A 15747-nucleotide genomic window follows, 5' to 3' on the forward strand; every position below is an offset into this window, starting at 1 on the left:
AACGGGATTTGGGACCATTCCTCTGCACCGAGTATTTTAGGATTTTCTCCCAAAATATCTCCGACAAAATACACCTAGAGTAGTGCCGAATATAAAAGCGGGGAACACACAGGACTAGTGTTTTTAATTTAATCAAATACATTCTAATTGTGTAATAATAATAATAATAATAATAATAATAATAATAATAATAATAATAATAATAATAATAATAATAATAACTATTATTATTATTATTATTATTATTATTATTATTATTATTATCACAAAATAATTAAATTTCAAATAAAAACTGATTGCAGGCGAGTAATAGTATTTTGATCTAAGAAAAAATTATAAATGGAGTCAAACTGCAATTTTGAGGATTCTTTGGGCACATTTTATTTTTTAAAACTATTTTAAATTCAGTTTAAGGAGCAGAATGCTAGCTAAGTTTGACATATGTGTAAAATTAAAATAAACATTAAAAAAATCCAGAAATCCCACAGGTGAAAATAAAGCTATTTTATTGTCAATGCATTCAACATGATTAGATAAACTGTCAAGTAGTAAATTTCCGCAAAAAGGAAGAAACACTGAAACTATTCCCCACTGACACAAAATATTACACTTTGTTTTTCAAATAAAACAAATTATTTACACTGTGATGAATAGACTGCATCTTAAATCAATATTATTTAATATTACATGCACTCTGAAATATAGTCTCACATAAAAACCCCCAGTTTGTGTCCTTAAACATTGCAGACATGAAAAAGAAAACAATTGTTGTGGTGCAAACCAGGACGAGTGACGACAATTGTAATTCATCTCTATATTTGAATTTGCATGATATAAAATACAACTTACTGTACATTTACACATATTTAAATTTTCCTTATTCTCAAAGATTCAAGTGCTTCATAAATAGATTAGTTTTTTTTTTTTAAGTCAAAATGCATTCGCTCACAGTCAAACGTCATTTTGTACAGAGGAGGAGGAAAAGTCAACAGACCAAAAAAGGATTTCAAAAGCGTGTCCAAGGTGTAAATAAGTGCAAGGGGTGTTTTTGTAGTTTAAGTGGCCTATTTCCATTTGGAGGACTTAAATCCAGGCAGATTCTTGGCCCCTGGTTAAGCAAAAATCCCTCTGATCACCTCAAACAGTCAGTTGTGGGAGGTCATGTGACGTGACAGGTGATGCCGCTCCCGGAAGGACTCGTTGCATATGGGGCACTTGAGTTTCTCCTCGCGCCGCCGCTTGACGAGAGGCTCCATGGAGTATTCTTTTTTGTGGTGTGATCGCATGTGGTAAACCAAGTCTGAGGTCATGCGGAAGGAGGCATTGCACTTGGCGCACCAGTTCTGAGCCGGCAGACAGAGGGAGGTGAAGGAGGGAGGCAGCAGCGTGAGCGCCGAGGGCATCTGAAGCTGGATAGGTCCGGAGTTCTTGGGCCAGAAGGCGGTGGTGTACACAAAAGGGTTCTGCTTGCCAATGCCAGCGGGCACGGGGCAGTTGGCGCCAAGCTCTGCACCCTGCAGCTTTGCGGCAAGGTGGTCAGCCTGGTAGAGTCTGTTGGAGGAGATGGTGTCACCCACCGCTGGGTGGCAGTCCAGCAGCTTGGGGGGCATCACCAGCGGTGAGATCTGGGAGAAGGAGCGAGCTGGTTGGCTGAAGGCACTCTTCCTCTCTGTGCCACTCCCGCTGCCCTGCTGGCCGACTGAGGTGAAAGCGCTGCCCATGGGCGAGGTTTGGGGTGGCTGCGTTTCAGAAAGAACCTGCCTGATGTTGAGGTGCTTCTCTACAGAGTTGCTGCTTGGGCGACCTCCATCTTTGTTCTCAGAGTTGGAGTTCTGGAGGTTTTTGTTGCCACTGTGGTGTTTGAGGTTCTGAGGTGACTTCTTGACCTCTGTGAAGGCGCTGCGCTTGACCTCTCCATGCTCTGTAGATCCCGGCGGGGAGAAGGACCTGTGGTTCTCCTCCAGGCCATACACTCCTCTGTAATTCTTTGCAGAACTTGCAAGCTCTTCCTTAGACTTGGAAACTGAAAGGCCTGATCCTCGGGACTCTCTGTCCTCGACTTCTGAGAACTTTCTCTTCCCCGAGCTCTCGCTGCAGATCTCAGCCTCCTTGTCGGTCGGTGAGCTGCTCCGGTTCTTCTCCAGATCCCGTGCCAGGTTGTGAAAGTCAGTGGAGGGTTTGTTGTTGTCGTGCGGACTGCTGAAGCCTTCCGAGCGGCCAAGCTTTGGGCTGTTCCTGCTCGGGGTTGTGTTTGGTCGCTCTATGCTGCTCTCTTTGCCAGGCTCCTTGTCTGCCTCTGTAATACTCTGCAGCCTTTTGGTGCAGCGGAACCGGAGGTGGGCCAAGAAAGGGAACTCAAACTGGAATCGCTGGCTGCAGTCTGGACAGGAATGGTGGGATGAACCTGGGAAGCAGAGAAATGAAAAATTACAATTTGAAGATAGAAAATCTAAAGTATGTTGCCAGAGGTGGGACCTTCTGGTCCTCAAAGGGCTATTGTCCTGTTTGTTTTAGGTACTTCCCTGCTTAAACATTTCTAAATATAATGAGCAGGTCATTAGTAATCTGAAAAATTTGGCCGAAGGTTAGGAGATTATCAAAATATCTAAAACAAACAGCACACTAGCCCTCCAGGAATGCAATGCTGTTCCAGTTGGGAGTTCAGTCAGCTCACCTTTGCTTTTGGCCGGCGCTCGGCTGGAGCTGAGCAGCAGCAGGTCGATGAGGTCCTTGCCGTACCAGACCAGCAGCTCTTCATCCTTCTCAATGCGGCGAAGTGAGCGGTATAAGAGCTGGCCGTTCTTCACGTAGGCCTCCAGGTTCTGCTCCTCTTTGTCCCGAGCTGACTGGACCAACCGCAGCCACATCAGGCCCTCCGAGGTGCTGTTGGCAGCCGAGGTGTCCACCTGCACATCGTGAGGATACAGGGATTTTTATTCATATATTGACCTAAAATTTGGCACTTGAACACAATGTGTGTTTGCAGTAATTTCATGTTAATACATAAAAACAGATTATATAAAAAAAAAAAAGAATAAATCTTAGGGATAAACTCAAATATTGAACGTTTCAGGCCTTTTCAGACATAAACTGGAAATAAAATGAAAGCTCCTTTTAAAATAAACGTGGAAGTTTAACCCACCCTGAAGATGTAAGGTGCTGTGCGTTTGTCGGTGGATTTCAGAGCGATGAAGGCGATGCTGTCGTACAGCGACGTGTGGCTCAGCACACACGGCCCGAAGATGGCGTTCTCCGGGATGTCGCACGTCGTGTAGACGCTCGTAAAAATGTCCGTCAGACACTGCTGGACCGCCTTGGCGTCCCCGTCCCACGCCAACTTCTGAGAGCTGGACTCCTCCATGTCACACTGCGGGGACACAGAGAAAAACACGCAGGACTTAACCTCGGATCAAACCCGACAGGGAGGAGCGGGAACGTTGCGGGATCTTCAGCTTTTGTTTTCCATACGGAAAAATGAGAAATCCATGTGAGACGAGCGGGTTGTTTGATGATGTTCTCCTGTTTCTGAAGACAGGAAAAAAAAAAATCTCTTCCGAAATGGGCGCCGTTCCGGGCCTTTTATGCAAACCCTTGTTTAGCTTAGAACGGCACCAGCATATTAAAGTCAAACAATAATTTTATTTATACGATAAATTATTTGTAAAAATATAATAATAATAATAATAATAATAATAATAATAATAATAATAATAATAATAATAATAATTATTATTATTATTATTATTATTTAAGAGCTTATTTTTATACTAAGCGTTTTAAAAATCATTATAATTAAATAAATCTCTCTCCTCATTATTCTTACAAATGCTAATATAAATATAATTATTTTTAAAAGTAAAATTTACTCCAAACTCTCTTTTTATTAATATACATTGTTTTAAGCCAGTAAGAATATTTGCATTGTTCTTTTCCATCTCACTGCTTTACAGTGTCTTTTAAAAACAAAATATTATATTCCTCTAATATTCTCCACTTGGTTTGCAAAGTTCTCCTCTTAATAAAAACACCTTTTCTTTTTTACTTTACATTTGCATTGTTGACTTCAGTAAAAAAAAAAATAATAATTAAAATTAAAAAATCCGCAGGTTTAAATTAAAATTGTGGAAGATATTTGAATAAAAAGAGCGTTTTTATTTTCGATTCAGAGAAGGAAAAAAAATGAAATCACTCCCTGAGTGGGAGCTGCTGAGGTCCACTGGCGTGGGCATGTCCAATGGGTTTCAAGTGGACCGTCAAAGTCAGCGGCTTCATGTCAGCCAGCCTTTCTCTCCTTCCTACAAGCGGCAGCGTATGTCGCCTCATTACCATAATCCAGCACTTTCCCCTCTGAGACTGTAATTAAAGCAGCACGACCAGTTAATTATTTCTTTTCTCCCTTTCTAACCTCACAATGTGTGCGTTTAGGCGGCTGCATGTGGCCCCTCATTCTTCCCTCCTCTCCTCCCTCATTTTCTGGACTTAAATAAGGCTAAAAATGCGCACGGAAAGCCGCACCTGATGCACTGCTATTTGGCACGAATGCAGCGCCAATAGCTATTCAAAAGGCCGTGAAAAATAACAGGAAGGACAGATAATGTCTCACTAATCAGATCTGTTAAAAGAGAGGGACATAAAACACAGTTAAATTGGATGAAATATATAAAAAGAAAACAATGATTTTAACCCAAGTTTTACCCAATTATTCTTCGGCAATAAATCGTAATAACCATAATAGAGAAACATCTTATCCAAAAAACAAAGCGGGGCTCTCATGCAAAAAGTAGAAGCAAGAAGAAATCCACAGTTCGGTATTTTCACTCCACACATCAGTGAGGGAAAAAAATACGCATCTAAATCTCATTGAAACACAGAGAGGGATACATTTCTCAGTTTGGTTTGGGGGTTTTTTTAGGCAGTTTTTTTGTTGCAATTATTAAAAAAGAAAATATGCTTGTACAGTCAGTTGCAATTATTGTTGATTTTCACAAGACTGGTATTCAGCAAGTTTCAACAGCTCTTAAATCTGAGCAGTAATAATGCTTCCATATAGACCAAACTATATATATATATATATATATATTTCCTGGTATCCCACAAGAAGAGCACAAAAAGCTGCTCGTTTTACGCTTTGGATAAAAGAAGAGATGAATTTTTGCACTTCCATAAAATGAAAAGCAGCCGCCCTCCCATTCAAACCCGCTGCGGGTGGAGCGGGTGGAGCGAGGGGCTTTATTTCCCTCTAACCCATCTGCTAACGCCGCGCCAGGCACAAAGCTGCCCTAAATCAGCGCTGCAGCCGAAACATCTGCGGGTTCCAGCTCCGCCAAGTCAAGAGAACATAAATATTAGGCCGAACCAAAGCATTAACCTACCTTTCCCTCGAAGAAGAGGAGCAATATTCCACAAGCGAGTGGAGAGCGCCGAGTCCGAAACCCGTCTGAGAAATCAGAATGGGGGTAAAAAGATGTTTTAAAAATCCGAAAACTAGCAGGCGGACGCGGATGCTAGTGATGGAGGTGGTGGTGCTGCGCTCCCGGGCTGCTCCGATCAGAACATTTCCCCCCCGGTGCGCTGACAGTGACAGTGATGCTGCTGCTGCAGGCTGCAGATCCTCTCCGGCTCTCTGGCAGGGCGCACCGAGCTGGACGGATGAAGGCAGACAGAGTGAGACGGAGTGAGGCGCGCAGATGGGGCCCGGTGCTCTCTGGCTGACTGGCGCACAGACACACACTTTTTGTTTGCGGCACATAATCTACCCAATGAGGCGTGTCACTCTCCGTCTCCTCCCTTTAACTCTTCACTGGCCGACTGTCATTTGATGCGATTTATGGACGTGCGGAGGGATAAAGACCCCTCTCTCTCGCACACAGCCGCCCCCCCTTCATTATTATTGTAATTCAAATCACAATAGTTGGTGGTCGTATTGGGATAAAGTGACATTTAAGCAGCGGGTTGTTGGGAAGAAATTAAAGAGCAATTGGGTTTAAGAAATTTATTATTATTATTATTATTATTATTATTATTATTATTATTATTATTATTATTATTATTATTATTATTATTATTATTATTATTATTATTATTAATAATTAATTTGTTTATTTGTTTATTTATCAATTTATTTTAAGGGATCAAGCTTTAGTTCTTATCCTAGAAATAAAGTGGACTTCCCTGTCTTCTGTATTTGAACACATAATATTTAACTTTGTGGATGTTGCCAACTTCCTGCTTGATTTCCGGACTTTCCGGACTCGGACTCCGGTAACACCGGGCCGCCGTGTCTCTCCCGCCGCCTCAGCCGTCTCTGCATGCGGTCAGATGTGCTGGACATCCCGGGTGTTTGACCCACAGCGGGTCCCATGCCGCCGCTGACTGACTGGCTGACTGGCTGCACTTTACTCGGGTTCATTTAGGGGGCGCCAGTGTATAATGTGCGCAGATTGAGCGGCTGAGATTTGAACAGAGAGGAGAGCTGCAGGAACAGGTGAGAATGAAATGCTGATGGTTAAACTTTATTGTCATCAGTTTATGTTTTAAGTTTAACCTGATTTTTAAAAATTATTTATGGAAGCTCCTGAATCAGGCTTCCCGTGTAAAATACTTCACTTCCATTCTGTTGCGTTGATAGGTAAAACATTCTCAGTTCCTAAATCACCCTGTTACTTTAAAGATGTAACAACACCATAAATTCGCCAGTCACCGTCTATACATTAATGCAGACTGAACACAAAAACTTATTTTATTAATGCTCACCTACTCAGCACAGAACAAACAACACAAATTAAGATGACTAATACTCCATTTGTTCAACAGAAGAAACAACTTTAAGTTTAAATACCTTTTGCTACTTTTTCACTTCAAAACATCTAACAGCAGTGTGAGTACTCTGGTTTTGGTTTGGTTGGCAGCAAATCTTCCAGCTCTGACAGATTCCTCTAAATAATAATGACTAATGTCATTTTCACAGAATTGATGGGTTGTAAAGAAACTCAGCTGCAGAGGTAAAGAAAATACTGGCTGTGAAGCTGACAGTTCCTCCTCTATGCTCCTTGTTAAAAGAGAAAAATTGCAGGTGTGCACTTTTAGAGTATAATAAAATATGTATAAACTGATATGCTGCTTTCTCTGTCTGAAACAAAACTTTTTAATCTGAAAACACAATGAAACACTGAAACAAGTGTCTGTATGAATTATAACAACTCCAGGTTTTATGAACTGTAGTGTTTGCATGGATTGCTTTTTATTCTTCAACTAATTTTAAGTCGTTTTACAATATGACCTTCTAAAACAGAATAGAATAGAGTACTAGAATAAAGTAAAGCTGTAAACCAATACACAATAAATAAATACTAACCAAAAATGAACATATAAACATAAAGAAAATCATTATCACACACAGCAAAGCAACAATAGGAAAGTTGAATTCAACACGACACACATTCAGAATAAAAATAGAGTGTAAAGATATTTTATGGTATTAAAAAATTTCAAATGTGAAGAAATACATTTTCTTGTGAGCAAAAATACAGAAAGACAAACAAACAGTCTGTCAGAAAAAATCCACAATGTATCCAAGACATGGAGGTCTATAAAAAAAAAAAGCCAATATGTTTCATTATGTTATGCCCACATGGAAACTAGTTTGCTTTAGGAAGCAGTTTGTCGCTGAAGCAGTTTCAGTCTGACGCATGAGGAGTGGAACATCGTCCAGGAGCGATGCTGCTTTTGCTGAAGGATCCTCCTGTCTCCCACCACCCACACAGGGTGGAGCGGCCTTCCCTCCTGCTGAGTTCACCTGCTCTCTCTGTAACTATTCAGGCCTGCAATCCTCTTCTTGATGGCCTGTCTGTTGGAGTTTTCTTGCAAGACCAAACTGGTTTTAGTGTTACAGATAAAAACCTGTCATGTTGAAGCACAAAATCACACAAATTCAGAGCACAGTGCAAATCTAGAAACAGCTGCTGAGTAAAGACCTATTGAAGTAGCATAAAAACGGTCTCTCAAACATCCTGTTTTCTGAATTAACCTGTTAGCATCAGTTGGACGAGCCTACAGGTGTTAAACCAGCTGCTTTTAATTCACTGTAAGAAGAAACCTTAAATGTGCATGTTTTGTGGTCTCCATTCATTTTCAGAATTTAAATTCCACACTTATAGTTGTACATTTTAATTTGATGTTTTTTCAAATATTATTTAGCAGATTTTAATTTTTTTGTAAATGTGCCGTCTTTGCTTTGCTTTGCAGCACTCGGTGGCCTAGGAAAATAACATATTGCTGATTTTTAAAAAATAACTAAAATACATAAAATGCAAAAAAAAGTGTCTTAGATATGATTTGCATTAATATGTTTATTGTGTGTTTCTTGTTTTTGCAGATGGCCTGAGATGGCAGCGTACTGAAGGCAAATTTGAGCTCAGATCATTGGGAGCATCCTGCCACGGACTGAGCGATCAGGAGTGCACTCCAACATTTTGGGTGAGGGGAATAAAATGTGCACACAATACAAACCCACGGCGGATCAAACACAGTTGTCACAGTTTGCTGAGAGCTCCCGCTTTCTGGCCTCGCACTCCGTGTTTGGGAAGAAATTTGGACGTTTTTCTCTAATATTCAGGGTGTTTCTGGAAAGAACAACTGAAAACTGTATAAATGTGCATGTTGTGGAGTAAAATTGTCTTACAGAATGTTAAACTTTGAAGTAGTCACGTAGAAGAAATAGTAATTGTTGACATTTTGGAAGAATGAGCAAATTTTGTAAAATGTGTGGTAAAATACTACAAAATGTAATTTTCAGACGTATTTTGAATACATTTTTCAATAAATCCTGAAGAAGGGAAGAAAGCAACCAAATGTGGTTAAATTTAACCTGGTGTGAGGAATTTGAGGAAGCAGGCGTTGAGATAAAGTGTGTCACGATGTCGTGATTTTTTTCTCTGTTTAAAGTCGGAAATTCACAGCTGAGGGCTCAGTGTGTCTGTGAAGCATCTGGATTGTTTGACAGCATGGATCATTTCTTTATCACGTCCCCTTTCATGCCATAATCACAATGAATTTAGATTTTTCAGCCACCAGTTTCCCAGTAAAGATTGATGTGTAAGAATGAAGAGGAGTTCCCATCTAAACCTAAAAGACAGTTTGGTTTTAAGAATAAGTCAAGACAGAAATTTCAGTTTATACCAAGGAGGAAAATGCAACAAAAGTTATTTATGTGTATTACAGACTGAGGTTATGGCACAAATAAATGTCCTCATTTAGTCACAACTTGATATGGGAATGCTTCAAAAACAGGACAACACCCAAACATCAAGTAAAAAACACTCACTGCTATTTAAGAGGCTGATTTGTCTAACAATAAGTTTAATAAAGAAATATTTGATCAAGTCAAAACCTGTCAGTACAGGATTAAATAATTCTTCTAATATAAAAATGAAAAACAAAGTTGGGGAAGTTTAATGTTGGATGTGACATCATGTTTAATTAAATTAGTCATTTCAAAGAAGGTGGAAATGACTCGTTCACTCAGATTTTTGATTGACAAATAACTCAAATGAATCCTGGTCTGCCAAGTATGATCCATACTAGTTTATTAGTTCCAAAAAATCACACTAATCACACTTCCATTTCTCAGGGATTCAGCTGTTTTTAATCTGATTAAGTAAGAGTGAGTGCTGATCTCTAACATTGTCTATTTCGTTTCCACATTAAGCTAAAGATAATTGTGACCATTCCAATTTATTTATCATGTACTCACTTTACAAATGACTGACAGCAAATGTCATCTTCATACATGTAAATATCGCATCAGGTGTTGTAATATTTTATAGTTTGAGCAAAGAAGAGTGTCTAGTTATTAAATGGAAAGTAAAAATGGAGGTTTGAGAACATGCACATTTTTATATATGTTCTCAGATTTAAACACGAGTAGCAAAAAGCAGTAGATCAGTTTTATGCTCTAATTTATTCAGTTACAACTCATTCTATGTGAAAACATACTTTTATACTTTAATATCAGTTCTGGGATTGTGTTGTATTTTGTGTGGAACCATTGAATTTTCCTGGCTATTTATTACTTTCTAGACAAAATTTCTTCCCATTTCTTTGATCGAATGTGTAAAAGAGCGAAAACGATAACAGTCTGACTGACAGGAAACCGGATTCTAGCTCCAACAAGGTGATTCCCAAAGAGCTGTTAGCTGAAAACTTGGCAGACATGAAAAGATCACCTGAAGGACGATCCATCTCTCAGGTCTTCTCAGGTTTTTGTCACGTTTTTTTTTTTTTTTTTTCCAAGTCTCAACCGTTGGAAATACAATCTGCTGGAGTTTTCTGTAATTATGAACATCAGTGTCACCTGCCAGGACGAGACAAATAATTATAAGAATAACTGTTTGTGTAAAAATGTGTGTGGGAGGAGGTTTACGGAGCAGCACAGGGTGTTGTAAGTCAAATTACAGAACCAACAACTCAGACTGTCACATCTCATCCATCAGCATGACTAAAAGGAGGTTACAACTGTCTGTATAATGTGGATGCAGATCCAGCTGCAAAAATAAGAACAACAAAACTAACATTATAATCACAAATGGGTGTTGATGTTTGGTCACATTACCTGTCGAAGTGAAACCTCCCTCAGATCAGATTTCTGTGAGGTTAAATGATGATGAGGTTAGCAGCTCTGATCCCACACCATGTTTAATTCACCGTCTCTGTCCAACACACTGAGGTGATTTTTACCTTTTGTGTACATCTCTGTGAGGAGTTTTTGACAGCATCATATTTTTATCATGCATCAACAGGCTCTTTTTAATATTTAATCTAAAAAAACGTAACCAAGGGAACTACAGGAGCAAACTTTAGCTTTCGTCTGCTCATTGTTAATACCAAACTACGTGATGAGTTAATTCCCTTCCTTCTCATTGGGCAGATCACATGAAACGACAGTGACAGCAGAAGCTTTCTGCAAATGGATTTCAGCAGACAGAAACTGGCAGCGCTTCGCTCTGTCCCCACTGTCTTGCTGTCACTGCCTCTCATCAAATATTAGGCATGTTTTTTGTGCTTTGGAGGGTGTGTGTGTGCGCAGGGGTGGGAGTGCGTGTGTGTGTGTGTGTGTGTGTGTGTGTGTGTTATGGAGGAGCTCGAGTGGCCTGTGTATTGATCTTTGATGGGTAAACTCAACAGAGTAAATGTGCAGTTATTTAGTCGGACGTTGGAATCATCAGCTGTTAAAAGTCTGTGCAACACAGGTGGTTAATAAAAGATCGTTTGTTTTAATAAAAGGAGCTAATTGTGTATATTTTAAACAGAGAAACACGTTTATTTCAAATGAAAATAAATGCTTTATAGAAGCCTAAAAGTTTAATCTGACATCAAATTAGAAATTTTTTGCAAAACATGCTCTTGAAAGACTTTCAGTTTTTTTGCCACAGTTCTAAAATTTATGTTGAGCAAATTGTCTCCAACACGGATTAGACTGGATTTGTTACTTTTTTTTATAGACTAAAACTACGCATCTGTGCAGCTGATTAATTGAAAGTTGAGTTAGAAAACATTTTATTATATCAAAACCAACTTCAGTTTTATTGATTAAAAAATGCTTTGATTTTAAACATTTTATTGACCAACTCTTTGCTGTAGCTCAGCCACTGGCATTACATGATTCAAATTAAGAACGGGGAGTTTGAGTCTTAACCTCCACAAAACAACAATTTGAGAGTACAGACATTAACACACATACGTTAGAGAATATAATTATTATAAAATAAATAGGGAAATTATAATAATTTAAAACTTTCAGTGAGGTGAACCATATCAGAACTATAAAACCTTCTTAAACTTGTCAACTCAAACGTCATGCTGTGAATTTAAGGTCAGAGATGCTCTTAGTAAATGTCTGGTGATCAGTGATCAATGACCAGAAATGAAAAAGTCTGATCTTTTCCCAAATGATAACCACACCACATCCACTTCTACCAGTAAAAGTTCTGTAGTACGTGTAACAGTTATGGGCTAGGCAGCTAACTGCGGCTACCAAAGCAGCATCAGAAGAGTGTTCTTTTAGGAGCCCGAGGTGTGGAGAAAACAGGAGGCAGTGTTTTTAGTTTTGGTGAATATATATTAAGTGATTTGAATAAAACAACAATTACAACAACACAATGAGACAAGACAATTGACCCAGAATAAATTAATTGCAAAATCATTAAGTTCAGAGTTCTTTTCCTTAGCTCGCCATCTTCAAATCCTGATGAGGATCTGATCCAACCGGAAAAAAAAAAACCCGACCTAAAAGGTCAGAAAATCCATTAAGCATTTTATCAAAATAACAATTATGTACAAACATAATACAAAAAATAATTAAATTTAAGCATTTAGTTTGTGCAAATTAAACGTAACAATTAGATTTCTAATAATTAGGCAAACATTTCAATAATTAGGTTAAATTAACCATAATTTAAATAAAGTAAAACAAAAAATATCAATCATAATTCAAGTTAATCAATTCAAAGTTAAAGTCAAAGTCAAAATCAAAGTCAAAGTTAAAGTTAAAGTTAAAGTTAAAGTTAAAGTGCACTTCCAAAATATCAATCAAGGAAAATAATAAATTACTTCTCAAATACTCAAGCAGAGTGAGGGAAAGAAAAAACATAAGTAAATACCTAAGTTTATTGCGCAATATCATATTTAAGTGTAGCTACATTCTGTTCTGATAAATTTTATTTTAAACTTCATTGCCTCAGCATCAATATAAACGTGTCAGAACATACACAAAATTCAGCAACAGATTACCTTATCAAGAGAGTGGGCACGCCCAGCCACAATCAGCTGTGCCAGAACCCCGGTGACATCCAGGTAACAACGCCAATAATTCTAATAAAACAACGCTCCAATGAGCAATCAAACCAAAGTTTCACATGTAAAAGCAACACTGCTTTCAGATAATAAACTCACCAGGCAATCAAATCAGTGGGCTTAAAGATTTTGATGACTCCGTGAAGAAGACGCCAACAACAAGCCACAGCCACAGTGGAAACAGGTGAGGATCTTTAAACTGCGCGCTGGAGGCGTGGCTTTAAATAAGCTAGCGGAGTTTGGGGCAAACAGGAAGTGGGCCCGCAAAAATAAAAGTCCATTACTAATTGCAGGTTACAGGTTCCCCCCCTAAACTCATGTGCGGCCTCGTACATGCAACCGGCTGGTGACACACTACACTGTCACATGATGTAGAGGTCACAGAGGTCTCATCCAGTTCCAGAGCAGATGTAAAGACTGTACTGAGTCCTTGAAACAGGGTTTGGATGCTCTGCAGAAGTGGATGCCCAAGTGTTGAATACTGCAGGCAGTTGGTGGGTGACGTGTTCGGGTAGAGCGTCTGGCAGATGGTTCAGGATCTGGGTTGGAGAGTTTTACAGCAGAAGAATCACTTAACATGCTGGATTGTCCTGGATAGGATGCAGATTCTGGGTGAGGAGAGACAGGTCCTGATTGAGAGGAGGAGTTGTCCCCAAGAGGCTCTGAGTCAGCAGAATCTGTTTCATCTTCAGCCGTTCGTTCCAGGTCGAGTTCAGCAATAGGTTCAGGTCCAGACTCCACTTCCTTTTCCTCACCAACCTTCTCTTCTAAAGAGCTCTGGGGATGCTGGCCAGGCGAATCCACAGGTATAGGAGCGATGGTAGATGCAGGAGCAGGTAAGTCAACCTCAGTTGTAACTCTGGTGACATAGGAGCTGGAGTAATCAGATAAATCAGGTAAGAACAGTTCTTCATTTTCAGGGTCTAAAAGATCTACATTTTCTGAAGTCACGGGTGCAATCGCTGTTTTCTTCCTCTGTTCTGGTTTAGAGGCTGGGGACAGGTAGCCACAAGGCAACAGCAGATCACGGTGGAGAGTCCTGATGGGACGATCTTTGCCTTCTGGTTTAACGGTGTATACTGGAAGAGTGCCGGCTTACTTCTGAATAATATACACGCCTGATTCCCACCGGTCTGCGAGCTTGTGCTTGCCTCGTAGTTTGACGTTTCTAACCAGAACTCTATCTCCAACTGAGAGTTCTGCAGCTGTGACTTGCTTGTCAAATCTGAGTTTGTTCTTCCACATGACTTTCTCAGAGTTTTCAGTTGCAATTTTATAACTTTCTTTGAGGTGTGACTTGAGCTTTTCAACATACTGTGAATGAGATGTAGATGGCTTTTCAGACACAGGCAGTCCAAAAGCTAAGTCAACAGGAAGGCGGGGTTGCCGACCAAACATCAGTTCATATGGGGAGTATCCAGTGACATCATTTCGGGTACAGTTGTAAGCGTGCACCAATGGCTTCACAAAATCTTTCCAGTGAGTTTTATCTTCTTCTTGCAGAGTACCTAACATGTTTAAAAGGGTTCGGTTGAATCGCTCCACAGGATTTCCACGGGGATGATAAGGTGTGGTCCTAATCTTTTTGATTCCTGTGATCTGACAGAGCTCTTTGATTGTGTGTGATTCAAAATCAGTCCCTTGGTCACTATGGAGACGCTCTGGCATTCCATAATGGACAAGAAAATTCTCCCATAACACTTTTGCTACAGTTTTAGCTCTTTGGTTTGGGGTTGGCACTGCAACAGCATATTTTGTGAAATGATCGGTTATCACTAGAATATTTTTTGTGTTGCTCCGGTCTGGTTCTATTGAAAGAAAGTCCATGCAGACAAGTTCTAGTGGTCTTGAAGTTTTAATATTAACAAGTGGTGCAGCTTTCTCAGGTTGTGCTTTTCTTCGAATGCATCTTTCACAGTTCTTGAGTTTGCTACAAACATCACTTGCCATTCGTGGCCAGAAGAACCGTGATCTGATGAGGTCCAGAGTTCTTTCTGTGCCCAAATGGCCCATCTGGTCATGCAGCTGGTTGAGGACCTCAGCCCGCCATTCCTCTGGAAGTACAAGTTGGTAAGTAAGCTCACCTCCAATATTCCTTCTCCTGACGAGAACATTATTATGGAGCTCCAAGCGTGTAAGCTCTCGCAGGAGTAGTGGCAAATCGGGGAGCTGTTCCCTCAGAAATGGCGGTGGGTTTTCCCCTCGTTCCAACTGAGCGATGATGTGCTGAATGACTGGATCGGCTCTTTGTTTATCAGCAATTTCACCTTCAGAGAAAGATGGCACAACAAGTGAAGAGAACTGTACATCATTAACAAAACTGTCTGGTAAACTGTCAGTGTTAATGGAGAGGGTTTGCACAAGAGCAACAACCTGGTCCAGGTTGGGTGAGCTGTACACCAGTTGTCTGTCGCATATTGCTTGGACTGAGTGCTGGTCAATGGAAATACAGGATGGATGTTCCAGATGTTGTTCAGTAAACTTTAATATTCTTTCTTTCTCCTTAACGGATAGAGGATCAGCCACCTGTTCAGCATGAGGTCGACTAGACAGACCATCAGCATCTGCATTTAACCTGCCAGCCCGATAAATGATCTTAAAAGTAAAAGTTGAAAGAGCAGAAAGCCATCTATAGCTTGTAGCATCCAATTTAGCAGAAGTTAGCAGATATGTCAATGGGTTGCTATCGGTAACCACAGTGAAATCAGATCCATACAGGTAGTCATAGAATTTTTCCGTCACTGCCCATTTGAGGGCTAAAAACTCAAGTTTATGGGCAGGATATCGACTTTCACTGCGGGACAGACCTCTGCTAGCATATGCAATCACCCTGTTCCGCCCATCATGTTCTTGGTACAAGACTGCACCAAGGCCAGTAGAGCTAGCATCTGTGTGTAA

At 40.0% G+C, this 15747-nt stretch overlaps 1 protein-coding gene and 1 long non-coding RNA gene across 2 annotated transcripts; both read right to left on the reverse strand.

Moving 5' to 3' along the window:
- Positions 1 to 491: 491 nt before the first annotated feature.
- prdm8b (PR domain containing 8b) lies at positions 492 to 5817 on the reverse strand. Its single transcript, XM_044111913.1, has 4 exons — positions 5373 to 5817; positions 3143 to 3367; positions 2675 to 2906; positions 492 to 2404 (listed from the first exon to the last, which is right to left on the reverse strand). Exons 2-4 carry the CDS (start codon positions 3359 to 3361, stop codon positions 1146 to 1148), a joined length of 1710 nt encoding a protein of 569 aa, XP_043967848.1. The 5' UTR covers positions 3362 to 3367; positions 5373 to 5817; the 3' UTR covers positions 492 to 1145.
- A 6184-nt stretch (positions 5818 to 12001) lies between these two features.
- On the reverse strand, positions 12002 to 13328 carry LOC122828131. Its single transcript, XR_006370165.1, has 3 exons — positions 12949 to 13328; positions 12787 to 12867; positions 12002 to 12282 (listed from the first exon to the last, which is right to left on the reverse strand). It is a non-coding gene; the product is annotated as an uncharacterized LOC122828131 (long non-coding RNA).
- Positions 13329 to 15747: the final 2419 nt, after the last annotated feature.

Source organism: Gambusia affinis, linkage group LG03, assembly GCF_019740435.1.
Source record: "Gambusia affinis linkage group LG03, SWU_Gaff_1.0, whole genome shotgun sequence".
Taxonomy (NCBI): Eukaryota; Metazoa; Chordata; class Actinopteri; order Cyprinodontiformes; family Poeciliidae; genus Gambusia; species Gambusia affinis.

Coding starts and splice junctions, on each gene's coding strand:
- prdm8b (XM_044111913.1), bottom strand. CDS start 3,361: ATGGAGGAGTCCAGCTCTCAGAAGTTGGCGTGGGACGGGGACGCCAAG. Junction 2,907..3,142: donor CAGCACCTTACATCTTCAGG/GTGGGTTAAACT, acceptor CACGATGTGCAG/GTGGACACCTCGGCTGCCAA. Junction 2,405..2,674: donor AGCGCCGGCCAAAAGCAAAG/GTGAGCTGACTG, acceptor TCTGCTTCCCAG/GTTCATCCCACCATTCCTGT.